The 13,732-nt window shown below is 45.2% G+C and overlaps 1 protein-coding gene across 1 annotated transcript in view; it reads left to right on the top strand.

The window, feature by feature from the left end:
- Window positions 1-12,238, top strand: part of LOC124171857 (terminal nucleotidyltransferase 5C) — a 70,270-nt gene extending 58,032 nt beyond the window's left edge. The window contains exon 2 of the mRNA XM_046551215.1: window positions 7,778-12,238. Coding sequence (XP_046407171.1) covers window positions 7,790-9,031 — 1,242 coding nt within the window. The 5' untranslated portion in view covers window positions 7,778-7,789 and the 3' untranslated portion in view covers window positions 9,032-12,238. The remainder of the gene's footprint in view (window positions 1-7,777) is intronic.
- Window positions 12,239-13,732: the final 1,494 nt, after the last annotated feature.

Below are 13,732 nucleotides of genomic sequence, written 5' to 3'. Positions count from 1 at the left end.
GGATTTCTGAAGGAACAAAAAGAATGATAGGTGTTTTTAATGTTGTGATAATAATTATGATGTAAATGAATGCTGCCCGAGTATTTTCCGATGTAGGAAGAGGGGAATATGCGTAAGGAATTCCTTCCACAAGCGAAAAGATTTTTTTAAGGGCACCCTTCCTCAATCGACAAACCTTAGTCACGTCGCGCACTTTCTAGTTGCTCTCGAGACTACGAATGCTAATGGTGGCCGTTGAAGTATGTCAATCTAGCCTCCTCTCGCTCTAACTCGAAGCCGTTCCTCCTCGGGATGCAAAACTTGGCAGCGGGTCTCCGAGCCGCTTCAATATCGCTCACGGACGCAGCATTCCGAGGCAATTAGAGTGCCCCGTCCACGGTGACCTCCATGCGGCGCAAGTGCGCGCACCGTCGCCAAAGAGAAGTCCGACTTCAGCGCCTCCCGCACTGCCTCCAATTTCTCTTCGCTTCTATTCACACGTAGCCTTGCCGGCCATTTCCTCTCGATTCGAGTGTGCTCCTCAGAGAACCCTTTGCTACATAAGTTGAACCGATTCAGGCGTGATAGAGTGCGAGTAACATATTAAAATGAAATGCAGTTGCGCTTTTACACAATGATTTGATGCGTACGATGCGTTTCAGCTCACGTCTGGTACAAGACACTGCCTTGTAACAGATGTTGGCTCTGTCAGCCGAAACGCTTCGTACGCGTAAAATTATTGTGGAGAAGTGTAAATCTCTTTCATTTCACCTTCGCTAAATGCTGACGTTTTGGTAGGTTCTGCAGTCACGTGGTAATCTTGTGGGCTGCTGATTGGAGGATACCTGGTTCGAATGCAGGGTGTGGGACACTTCGAGAGAATGGTGAGCCTAGGGAACGGAACTGGCCACCTTGCTCTATATCGTGAATATTATAATTCTCCTGTTGGCGTCTTGAATTGTCTCTGCGCATTGAAATAGGCTTAAGAGCCTCCACTCACATCGCTGATGGGCAGTGATTCGCATTTCACAAAAAAATAAACTTTAATGAGGAACCTCAACCTAGATATGTCATCCTAAACCCTTAGAGTGCCAATCGATTTTCTAGGCACTATGCCAAAAGTGCCAAGGCATTGTTGCTGATTATGCAGTAGGTTAGGGAAAAATTAGGTCTCAAAAACAAGTAAAGGTATATGTTCAAAAACTTAAGGAAATCTTTATTATATGTTTTTTCACCTCATTATTATATTATTGAACGAATTTTTAGTAATATGAGTTAATTTTTATAATTTGAAGAAAATAGTTAATGTTAAAATAAAATGAATATTGACAATTGTATGATTAGTTAATAATCAGCATCTAATAGTGACATTGCATGAGGAGCGCTCCCCGGCACTCTTAAGGGTTAAGTCTTTAAGATCAAGCGCTTTTCTTATACAATATCACATTCGAAGATTGGTAAATTTTTAAAAAATTGCACATTTGTAGCTCTGGCACACATGAACTATATGTCACTGTGTTTTGCAAAATTAAATGGCCCAATCGATGCTTCCAAGAATATTATCATTGAGTAGAAAACGTTTTTTAAATAAAGAAGTATTGAAGAATGAAATGAAAAATAAATATTGAAGTTTTATTTTTTATTTATTATTCCTAGAATTAACTTCCAGTTAGAAAAACATAAAATAGAAGATGCAACTCTCGCTAGAAGTTGTGAGACACCCCAGCCGCAGTATCCTTAGTGATGCTGCGACTTGCAATACGCCAGGGTCCCACGGCCAGCCTACGTTTGGGCAAGAGACGGGGCCAGGGCCAGCTCACCTACGCAAGCAGTACCCATCAAATGGAACACGATCATTAGAGCTGCATTGTTTTCGCGAATGCGAATTTTTGCTATATCGTTATTTTGTGCAGTTTTTGAATACAGCATTGGGATCTAAACAACATTCACAATCATTGAAAAAATCGTTAACAACTTCACGATTACTAAAAAAACGTGAACGGAAATTCAAAAAAGCGTGAAAGCACAATTTCTTTGATTTTCACAAATCGAGGAGTCTTATTCATCAGCAACACAATTAATATCCGATTCCAAACGAGGCCTTGTAAAACCCCATTCTTTTGACGCCTTTGCCGAGGTTTTAAAATGAAAATCAAAGCTACTAGTAACCAACGATTTGTAAAGTTCTAAAGATGATGAATTTTCAATATGTTTCATATTGACGAAATCGAGCCTATGAATGGAAGACATTTTCAGTGGGACTTCAGTGCCCGGCGATGTGGAGGACGTGTTGCCGCGACGACTTCAGTCCATAGGGAGGCGCTGAAGGTGGAAGGCATTTAATCTAATGGCTGATAAATATTCTCAAATCCAAATGAATTAATGTCACTCGCGGGAGAAAACATTTAACCGTTAACCTTAAATTCAAGGATGCATTGTGTAAAGATATCATTCACGGAACTCTCGGCTCGAAAATGGGCTATAAGAGAAAGATTGCTTTTTGAAAAAACTGTAATGAGAGTTTATTCTTGGCTGTGTCATCATTCTTGCCGTGATCTATGAAATACTTGTGGACAGATATTACTCATTGCGGTAATTGGTTTACACAGACTCTAATCCCAGGAGTATTCGCGCGCGTCTGTGCTGATAGTCGGTGCCCCGTCTTTTCCCCTGTTGTCCATGTTCGATGGCTCTCCTGGCGGTGCGGCCCGCCTGTCACAACGTGGTCCGCCCGCGTGCGTCATCGCGCGCGCGCCTGCGTCGCAAATTGCACGGTGCAAGGAGCGTGGGAGGTCGGCGACTCCCACGCGCGGCTCCCCGCACCACGCGCGAATCCCCGCGCCGGCTGCGGGTGGGGATTTTTTTACGAGCCTATTTCGTGAGAGCTTGGCGGTAAATGTTTCGGAAGCTGATCGTAATTGAGTTTGTTTACTATCTATTTTGACATGCTATTTCGCTTCCGCAAGCACCTATCACGGGTCCCAAATTTGTCTGACGTCGGCTGCCGAGGGTAACGTGTTTTAAATATGGCCGGAGTAAATTCAGCTGTATTAGGATGACGCTATCTTATGAGATAATGAGTGTATTGATCGCATATTTGCGTTCGATTCGGGGTAGCGCTTCTACTGTGCTCTATTTCAACGCAGTCAAAATTTTAGGTTCCGAGTAAGAACATAATCCTTAATGTGGCTCGGGATTCGGGTTACTACGAGCGTAGTGGAAATTTGAGAATGAAGCAAAATTAAATAGTCATAACAAGAAGTCAGTCACTATTGAAAATAAAGCTTCTAGTATTATTGCATGCATTTCATTACTGGTTAGGGGGAGGTATTTCCTCGAGTATCCATTGCATGTCTTTATACCCCGTCATAAAACACGCGTAAAGCATCAGAAAGTTAAAGGAAAGTGCAGAGCTCGTAAGGCGAGTCATAATGATGATCCAGTGTCCGAGTGGGGGTTCAGCCGTGGCCTGGCCTAAAGAATGGGCTAGATGTTCTGTTGATGTTTTCCCGCGGCGTGTGTGGCCCCCAGAATGCGACTCTCTGGATGACCATGGGCATCTTAAGTCTTGGGTTTGATAGTTTTGTTGAGCGTAATGCGCTTGAGAGAAAAATAAATTTTCTTGGTGAATAAATTAAATATTATAAATTAATGGTATTGATTTTTGAAAATGATGTTTACAATGGAACATTTCTTCGTGCCCTTTAGTTTTGCCTTTCTACTTCGGTATGTTAACGTTTTTTATTATAACAGCAATCGGAGAAGAGATTAAGATTCCACTCAAGCGCCTCGTTACTTCTTAATCCATACACTCATTGCATTCGCCTTTCGATTGTGATGAGCATGCATATATTGTGATGCCAGCACGCAGGCCACTGCGAGTTTCGGTTTTGTTAAATAATTTAAATTTGTGTGAAAGCCGTCAAATTAGAATTATGTTATGTTTATATTATTATGTTGAATTACTTTTCTAAAAAGAAAAAATATTTTCATGGAAAAAGTATGCTTCGCATGACTCACCTCCATGTTGCAGACTTGGTTAAAACCAAGCTCCTTTTTAAGTAATACTATTAATAGGTTTGTTTTTCATGTGAAGGTTGGACTTTTCCCCGGGTAGTCTTAAATAACGGACGGAATGACGTTCGTTTTCGGTGGAAGCTTGTTGAGCGCCGTAATCTCGTTTCGCGGAAGACCCGAGTGTTTGTCTCCGAGGATTAGGTCGCTATGTTGCTCGCTGGATATTGCCCGCTCGCTGTTTCCCCTGAGCGTGAGACGTTTTAAAGTGAGAGTACTTTGGTATTTAAATACGTATACACCTCGATTTTGTGTTAATATGCAGTGCTAGGTGAGAGGCGAGGAATAAACCTATGTTACTAGGAACCAGACTTTTTTTTCCAGTATCATTTTACCAAGTATATTTTCTACCGATGTCACGCTCCGTTCAAGAATCATACACGCTCTCTCTATCTACTGTTAATTCTCGAAGTCAACGTTCGTGGCGTGCTCTTGTCTTAAGAAAACTGCGTTTTCGTTCAGGAATTCCAATTGATGAGATGATGTTGTTAGGTCGTGTCATCCAGAAAGATTAACTTAAGAGTCATTATGAACCCAACGTTGTCGAATTTCTTATCCACTGGTTGGCGCTACGAAAAGGCTGCCCCTGGAACCCAACATCTGAAATTTTAAGTTATGAGCAGCGCTTCCGTTCTTACGATTCTGAGATGACAGGCGAAAGAAAATGCCAAAGAAAATGATTATGCATGAGCGTGGTTGTCAAGCGAAATTTATATTATGATTATGTTATGACGGAGTGTGTTAAGGCAACGAAGAGATATGACTGATTGCCTAAACGAGACGGATTCTGTTCAAAAGGAAATGTTTTGCGTGTGGTGGAATGGGATCAAGGCGCGTGGAGATGAAGATGAACTAGGTAAGCATTCGGGGAAGGGTTATTATGGGAATGCGGCATGAGAGTGTTAGAGGGGAGAGTTGGCGACACTGAGCTGGCGTGTGGACGGGTCGGAGGTCAGCGTCCTGCCAGGGCTGTGACGCGGCCCGGTCGATATCCCGGCATGCACTGCGCTTTCATTAATTCCCTCGGCCCATTCAGCGGCGTCGTATCTGTTGCATCCCTTCTACGCTCCATCCGCTCTCCCTTCCGCCTTCCCATTTCTCTCCACTCCTTCCGTTTGTCTGCCGAAAGCTGTATTTTCGGCTACGTTCATCTCTGCTTTCATTTCTCTACCGAGATTATATTAGGGTTAATTTAGTCACGAATCACCAGTTTTCGTGGCATAGTATGTATTGCCCCCTTCCTAAGTTTGTGATATTTATACCACTGTAGATTATCTAGGGATGGGGTCCTGCCTCGTCTATCCCATTCAAACTAAGGGTTGAATCACGCACAGAATGAACCCTTTCGACAGCGTCGAAAAAAGGGGGAAGTCTGAGGGCATTGATGTTGGAGGCGGCGAAGTGAAGTGTTTTCTTTATATTCCTGGCCCAGCATGCATTGCCACGTTCATAATTCTCAATTTTTTTTCGCATGATAATACTAAAGTTTCGCTTTTGAGGATTCGTGATACATATCAATCTTATTATTGTTAATTTAATAATAGGTCTTTAGGAATAAAATATCGCCACATTCGTGGCTACGGCAAAAGCTTTAGATCATGCAAGATGATATACCTGGTGCTCCAAAATATTCTGCCGATTTCACACAAGTGATAGCCTCTTTCTTTTCGAGGTTTATGGGTACCAGAATATTTTTTCTTTTGTCTGTAGTGTTTTGATAATGACGTAAGAAGTGTAGCGGTTACTAAAAGTATTTTGCTGATAACTTGGCTCTGTATTACAGATGATTCCGTTCAATATATATGGACATGCTCGACTGTTAAGTTGCTGACTCCACTGCAACTCCAGTGCGCGGCACCCAGTTAACTCGGGACGAGGACTTTTTCGCTAGTCTTGCTGGGAATGATGAAAACCCGATTATTCCAGCAGGTGACCGAGTGGGAGATCCGTCAGCAATTTGCTCACCACGTGCTCTGTCCAATCTTTGGTATTTAGTATGGACTCTCCCTAAATCTTGCGAGAAAATTACTTTCAATGTGTGATGAATTAAGTAAACAACAACACAGACTTTTCTTCTGGCCAGGGATTGTTTGGTGGCTATGTGCAAAGTTTGCTTATTGCAGCGGCCATAATTTGTAGTTCTAACAATGCAAGCTTGCAAAAATTGCATCGCACTTGTGCACTGCCAAAAACGTATGAATTGGGGAGACCGCGGATCCCTTATCTTTCTCTTCTTCGTGTGACGCAGGGATGACGCACTCGGAACACCCCCTCGCACCCCCCTCCCCTCCGTTTAAAACCCTCATTCACCGCCCCCCACCCCCGCCCACGCACGGCCACGTTTTACGTCACAGCGGCACTTTGGCGCTGTGTCCGCGTGGCGTCGCTGCGGGCGCCGCTCTCTCATTGGCCCGCCCACTCCAGTCTGCACCCCCACCTCCGTTTCGCTCTCCTTTCTCCGTTTTTTTCCGCCCACACTCGCGAGCTGCTAACGTGGGCGGTTGAGGGTGGAATTTTTGAGGTGGGGGGAAGGGGGGGGGACTGGTTACATTCGGAGTGAATGGCACAATATCGCGTGTTCAATTTTTTTCTTCATTTTTTCTGTCCTCAAACAGTTGCAAATCCTGCATTTTGTTCGCCGACGCATATTTTCAGTCGCTGTATTTTGTCGATTTAAGTGAAGACAAGATTAAAATCGCAGTTGAGAATTGGTCAACAACCTTTCTATCGCGGGAATATTCTTTGAAAATGCCCTCATAATTTAGGTGCATGTGCATAGAGCAAGTAGCTTGTTTAATTTGCAAGATACTCCCCGCAGTTTTTCAGAAGTGTCTTGCGACGAAAACGCAAACATACGTGTCAAAATCCTGAATGAAAAATATTCTATAATCCACGTCACGTAATACATTTTCGAACGGGACCGTTGCAGTATTTCAAGTTCATGTATTTGAAGCGTTAGGTAAGTTTAACATAGTCATAGTTGATGCCAGACAACGCTAATGACGTGTCCATATTGTTGTGATCTCTCACTAAGAAAAGTGAATCAGAGTGATCGCCGGTCTCTGAGCATGTGATCAAGATTAAAATGAAAAAAAATGGAGAGCAGGTGATGAGTTTGTTGAGTCTGTTTGTCTGGTTACGAGGCTACTGTCTGTTTTCGTTTACCATATATTGATTGCTAATTTTCATTCAATTTACTGCCTATGAAGGAGAAGTAACAGGGTATTAATAACATATGTATATGTACCTCATGTATCAACGTTTCGAATTTACAATTATAAAGATAATATTGGGGTTTCAATGCTAGCCAAAGGATTTTGTTAATTGCCCTGAGCGATCAAGTTTTCATTTGATCAGATAGCATGTATGAAATCCGCATAGTAAGCAAGTTCCTAGACGCATTCTTGCGTGTATTCGTTGCGTTCGTTGGCCCACGATGGAATGATAATGCTGCGCACACGAAGGCAGTGTATGCTCCGCGCTCTGCCGTCGACTAGGCGCGAGTGTGTGGAGCACCGCTTCGGGAGGGGTGCGGGTAGAGGGGAAGGGGAGGGGTGTTATGGGAGGGGGTTGGTATGGGAGGGGTATCATAGGAGGGGTGGCGGTCTCCCGCCGCCTCCTTTCGTTGTCACTGTTGCGTCGGCTCCCGAGGCGAGCACCTGCTTCGTCCTCTCTACTCCCGGGTGCGGCATCCGCTAACGCCCTCCGTCCTCTTCGCCCACAGAGCAGCACCGCCATGAACGAGGAGACTCCGCCTGCTGCGCCGCCTGCCGCGACGACGCCTCCGGCCGACGCTGCACGCGACCGCCGCCACGCTGTGCTTTCGTTCGAGCAGGTGCGGCGCCTGCACGAGGTGATGAACGAGGTGGTGTGCATCCACGGGCGCGGCAACTTCCCCACGCTCGAGGTGCGGCTCCGCGACCTCGTGAGCGTGGTGCGAGCAAAGCTGGAGGATTCGTCTCCGGAGGGCGGCGGTGGCTCTGTGCGGGTGCGGGACATTCGGCTGAACGGGGGTGCGGCGAGTCACGTGCTGGCGACGGGACAGCCGCAACCTTACAACGACCTCGACCTCATCTTTGCCGTCGAGTTGGGCTCCACCAAGCAGTTCGAGCGCGTCAAGGCGGCCGTGCTTGCATCTCTGCTGGACCTGCTGCCGGCGGGCGTGAGCCGTCGCCGCATATCGCACGCGTGCCTCCGCGAGGCGTACGTGAGCAAGATGGTGAAGGTGTCCGACGGAGACCGCTGGTCCCTCATCTCGTTGGGCAGCTCGGCCCGTGGTCGGAACGTGGAACTCAAGTTCGTGGACACGATGCGTCGCCAGTTCGAGTTCTCAGTGGACTCGTTCCAGATCTTACTGGAGCCGCTTCTGCTGTTCTATGAGTGCAGCGGCGAGCTCTCAATCGGCGAGAACTTCTACCCGACGGTGGTGGGCGAGTCGGTGTACGGAGACTTCGGCGAGGCGTTGACTCATCTCCGCCGGCGGCTCATCGCCACCCGACACCCTGAGGAGATCCGCGGCGGTGGTCTGCTAAAGTACTGCCACCTGCTGGCCCGCCGCTATAAGCCCGCCGACCCGCTGCACATTAAGACCATGGAGCGGTACATGTGCTCCCGCTTCTTCATCGACTTCCCGGACATCGGGCAGCAGCGGGCCAAGCTCGAGAACTACCTGTGGAATCACTTTGCGGAGGAGGAGACGTTGCGCCACCGATACCTGCTGCTGTTGCATGGCGTGGTGGAGGAGTCGACGGTGTGCCTGATGGGCCACGAACGGCGGCAGACGCTGCAGCTGATCCAGGAGCTGGCGTGGCTGGTGCTGTGCCAGGAGCCATCGCCCTGCCCCACGTCGGCCCCGCCGTCCCCGGCCGCCTCGCCGCCTCCGCCGCCCCCGCAGCCTGCGCTGCTGTACGCGGGAGGCTTCTATTACGCCCCCGTGCCCTGCCTCTCGTGTGCCGCCGCTTGGCTGCAGTGCACGTGATCCGACCCCCCCGCCGCAGTCGTCGTGCGCCTCTGCGAGAGCCCCCGGCGGAAGGTGCGCCGCCGGCGGAGGGGCAGGCGCTGAGGCCCCCTGGATTGTCGTCACGGACGATGGTGCCCACGGTGGCCCGGATTGGGGAAGCTCCGGGTTCGGCGAGGTGTGTGGGCCTGCTGGATTGGGTGTGTGGCAGAGTGAAGTGGTGAGAGTGGTGTGGACGACTTGCAGTGGGCTTGTGTGCACGGATGAATTGGTACCTGGAATGTATTATCGAAGGGATGTCGCCTCCCTGCGTACAAAACTGTCAACATTCGTCCCTTGTCGAGGGGGCGAGAAAAAATCATTCCGTAATGTTTTTGAGGTTGATATAATTTGTGTTGTGGCTGTGACGGTCGGAGAGGAGGATTTAAGATTTTTTTGAACATTTTACAATGGATAATGGGGCCGTAATTTGCCTCTTTCTCAACGAGGTTTAGGTTTGGTGTAACTCAGCGTATACTTAACCTTTAATGAAACGGGGGCACGGTTAGCCGACAAGAATCGAATGGCAAATGAACAGTCATATCATGAGCTGTTACACCAAATTTCGTGCCGCTATACACTAAGGGAAGCGGCGCGGAGCTTGGTGTTTCTTGTGTTATATCTTGTATTTAAGCAAGCCATCTCATAAAGCTAACATTCTCAAGTTTATATCGATTTATAGCGTTGGCTGTTATCTTTTAATGAAGACTGTCCTCCGTTGATCATTTTCCCACTTTCAGACGGGCAATTAGGCCTACTAGAGACCAATCTTTCAGTTTCACAGCATTACTGCGACTTTTTGAACTGATATTTTCCGCCAATTTCCACTTACGTGTTTTCAAATTCTGTAGTGACTTTCAAGTATTTGTGGCATTAAAGTATAAAAGTTGTAATTATTGTTGTCGCATAATATTGATCGAGGTTCATACCCCTGCTTAGAATACGTGCCAACTCCTTCAGCATGTCTTATGTAAACAAATCATATTTGATTAAGCGTGTATCTGGGGAGGGACTAGCAGGAAAAATGATACAAAGAACGAAAGAGAAGGCTTTGAAATAAATTAAAATCTTCTTCTTGGAATGTCGCAAAACGTAACGGTATAGCCTCTGAAGCCTCGCTGACCTTAATACAAAGAGAAGAGGGAAAGTGGGGAGACGTAAGAGTGGTCATTGGCTCTCTGAATGAAAAAGAATGCTTAGAGCAGGGGTGGGTAATGCAAGTAATGGCTGCATTGGCTTATGAAAGAGGTCAAATGCCGCACCGCATGTTGTCTAAACTAGCCGAGTAATTACGTGCTGCGGCTGCCTAAGTTGGGAGTAGAAATCGCCCGTCTTTCCTCGACGCCCCACTGAGAATGTTAACCCCGTTCGAGAGTCCCCCCTCGGTGCATTATCAATTTGAGACATTATTTTGCGTCGGTCAAGTCGGGAGAGCGACATTTGAACAAGCGCAATCCTTGCAGAATGCATTTTCCTCGCCGCCCCCATAAGTAATTTAAGTTGACACAAGGTTGATTAAGTCAGTGCAGATATTTGATCACTCTTCCAAATGTGTATGGTTTCTATTTTTCTGAGTGAAGATGTTTTGTCATGAAAGGGCGAGAGGGTTGGTCATGGTTTACTCTCATAATGTACCAACCTCTCTATTTTTGATTAATGTGCATTTAACGTGTAAAATTTAAAAAAAAGCTATTGTCGTAAGATCTTGAATATAATACCCGCATATACTGTTCCATGTTGGGAGTTCTTATTTTCGTTGCTTAATGTGTCTCACTAGTGTGTGCTGGCATTCATAATATTAAGCAGATTTTAAATTGATTGCCTCTACAATGTGTTGTGTTAATTTTAATTATTCTGTAGTTTCTTAATAGCTTGTCCGATTAAGACAAAATGAGTACCTTCCTATTGAAGAGAGTATTTAGTTATTAAATGTTTTTTTTGTGTTTACAATGTAATTTGAATGCACGATTCCAATAATTTTTTGTGGAGGATAAAGTATTTTGACTGACCTTATCACTTTATCTTTCCAACGTACAATTTTTACCCTATTTTAGAGCTCACACTCGATGGGTAGAGGGCATGGAAAATAAATACCGGTGTAATAAAGCTTCATGGATATATATATTCATTCATAAACATATAAATATATATTGTCCTACGCATATAATTATGCTAGAATTATAACTAAGTGGTTCCCCTTTCCCCCTTGGCTTGCGGAATCGTGGAAAAATATCTAATTGTTGCTATAAATGGCGGGACGCTCTCGGCGTGTGTTCAAACCACGCGGTGGTCAACCCCAATTCTTCGAGGGTGGAGGAAGAAATTGTTTGCTTGGGATACAATTGACAAGGCTAGTATTTGAAGCTGTAATTGATCGGTTTTCACTATCCCATTGAAGAATCATGATACACTGGATGGTGTCAGTTGTTGTGAAGGAATTGGTTTGAGCCGCTGGGATTTGAGAGGTCCAAGTTCTGCCGAGATGAATACATTCCACCTGCGTGCAACGAATAGAAGCGGATCTTGTATTTTATGAACGGTCTGCTCTTTTTCTAAAGTTGACTGCGGAGGAAACGTCCTACTTAAAAGTTGAGCTCTGTTATATTTTTTAAAGAATGAAGAATTACGATATTTCAAATAATGTTTTATAAAAAAAGTTTAAAAGATTTTGCGTTATCCACCTTCATTTCATGCTACTGGGGCGATTACAATGTTCCTTCACTGGAAGGGGAAGTAATTAATTTTGATTTTTTTACCACTGGGAAATTTCTGCATCAGTATTGGGTGGATTAGGGGGAGGGGAGAAACATTTAGATGGATCTGCGTGTAAGCGTGGATCTGCCCATATGTTTCCTCTGACGACCACCTCCACGGACTCGGCTAAATAAATATATTTTTGGGAGGGTCCTCGGATGTGTATGAAATGCAATTAATGATCGGGCGTCGTCTTTAATGGCATGACTATTGAGCGCACGCAAGTCCCGTGTAAAATGAACGCAAGTGACTGAGGGAGTGGAGAACTTACTTCCATGTATGTAAAAAAAAGATGCTATTTTGAATGACCCCCCGGATTGTGGGGCGCCGTCATAATGATTTTAATTTCCCCACTACCCTTATGGTGTTCTCATGAATATCCATTGTGAAGAAATTTCTTTAAATTGTGAAGAATAAAGATGTACGTAAAATATACGTGGTGACTTGTTATTTACGGCCTCTGGATTGCGAGTCCTCCTTAGCGCCCTTCAAACGACCTTATGCTAGCGGGGAGTTCGCTCTCTCCAAGACATGCGTTTGCAGTTGTATGCTGTATGTCAGCTTTCTGAATTGTATTGAAGTGAGCACGTGTGGAAATGCTGGTGCCAAATGTAGATAGATGTAATGTGTTCTGTATTCAAAGGATTTGATCAGTATCAAGTGAGAGGCTGTCAAGTAGTTAGCCTTGTCAGGGGTCAGTGTTCCTTCAGCATATGTGTTTGCAGTGCACCTCGGAGACGTAGGGTGCAAGTTACGAGTGTATTGTGTCTCAATTGCCTTAATTAATTGGATGATTATCTGCTATTTCCGTGCGTTGGCATTCATGAGAGGATGCTTTCGCCCGCTAAGCAAAGGTAGTAACTTTTCCCTTGGTCTCTCAAATGGTGGTTAAGAGGCAGATAATGGATAATCCATGGATAAATGGTAATTTTGTGGTTGATGGTGCACTTAGTTTGAAATTGTCATCAGTGGAGACATAAGATTTAAGGAGTTAAGTAGTGATGTTATGGCAAAGCTTATGGGGGAATGAGTTTGTGGTTGTTTATGCTCACTCCTTGGGATTAGTGTGCCCTTTGCTCACGCTCCGTCACCACGTAGAAAGTGAAAAAATTTCCCATTGCCATTCAAGTTTGGTGCTTTGGCTTGAAGCGTGCCAATGTTTACGGTCGTGAGGGCGTTGGATCGATGGAAGGGGCTGCGTGCTGCCATCCCCTGGGCTGCGGCTGAACTTCAACTGCCTCTGGCTGCTGTTTCTGGAATATTCTCTGAGGTAAGTGGATCATAAGCGCGAGGTGCCACTTCTCGGCGGTGGGTCGTTTATTGAGATGTCGTGGTTGTATTACCTTAACGGAACTGTTAGTTCATATCGGAAGAAAGCACGCAAGTGACGTTTACACGTTGGCAACGTCACTGATCCGTCCCTTTTTCTTTAAGTTCTCTCGATTGTGTAATGTATCCTAATAGTAGATTATTAGGGAGTTTGTCTGAAGGTTGAGTGGAAAGACTTTCTAGTATTTGGTACCTTATCTTAACCTATTGTACGCTAAAAACTCAGAGTATGCAACATGGTCGGAGGCTTTTAGACTTATTGATCTCAAAGAATAGTTGATCCATATGTTTCAATCGATGCGAGAGATGCCAGCTAAACTAGCGAAAGTGACTCCTCGTAGAGAAAGAGTACATCATGGATTTACGCAGCCAAATGAATGAGGTATGGAAGATGACTTTTCTGTACGGGGGTAAACGGTCTGTTTCGAAAATGAGGAAAAAGTCTTCGTTATCACTGAGGGACGATGTTTGAGCAAACTACGTATTTTTTCTTTTGGGAACTTTATTGGTATAAAATGATGCATTTGGCTGTTTTAATATTTATGTCTCAAACTTAAGTGATAGTAACTTTTGGGAAAAATATAAAAATTTAAATTTTCA

The sequence above is a fragment of the Ischnura elegans genome, chromosome X, assembly GCF_921293095.1.
Source record: "Ischnura elegans chromosome X, ioIscEleg1.1, whole genome shotgun sequence".
NCBI classification, from domain to species: Eukaryota; Metazoa; Arthropoda; class Insecta; order Odonata; family Coenagrionidae; genus Ischnura; species Ischnura elegans.
The sequence above is the reverse complement of the archived record's forward strand: the minus strand, read 5'-3'. Positions and strand labels throughout refer to the sequence as shown.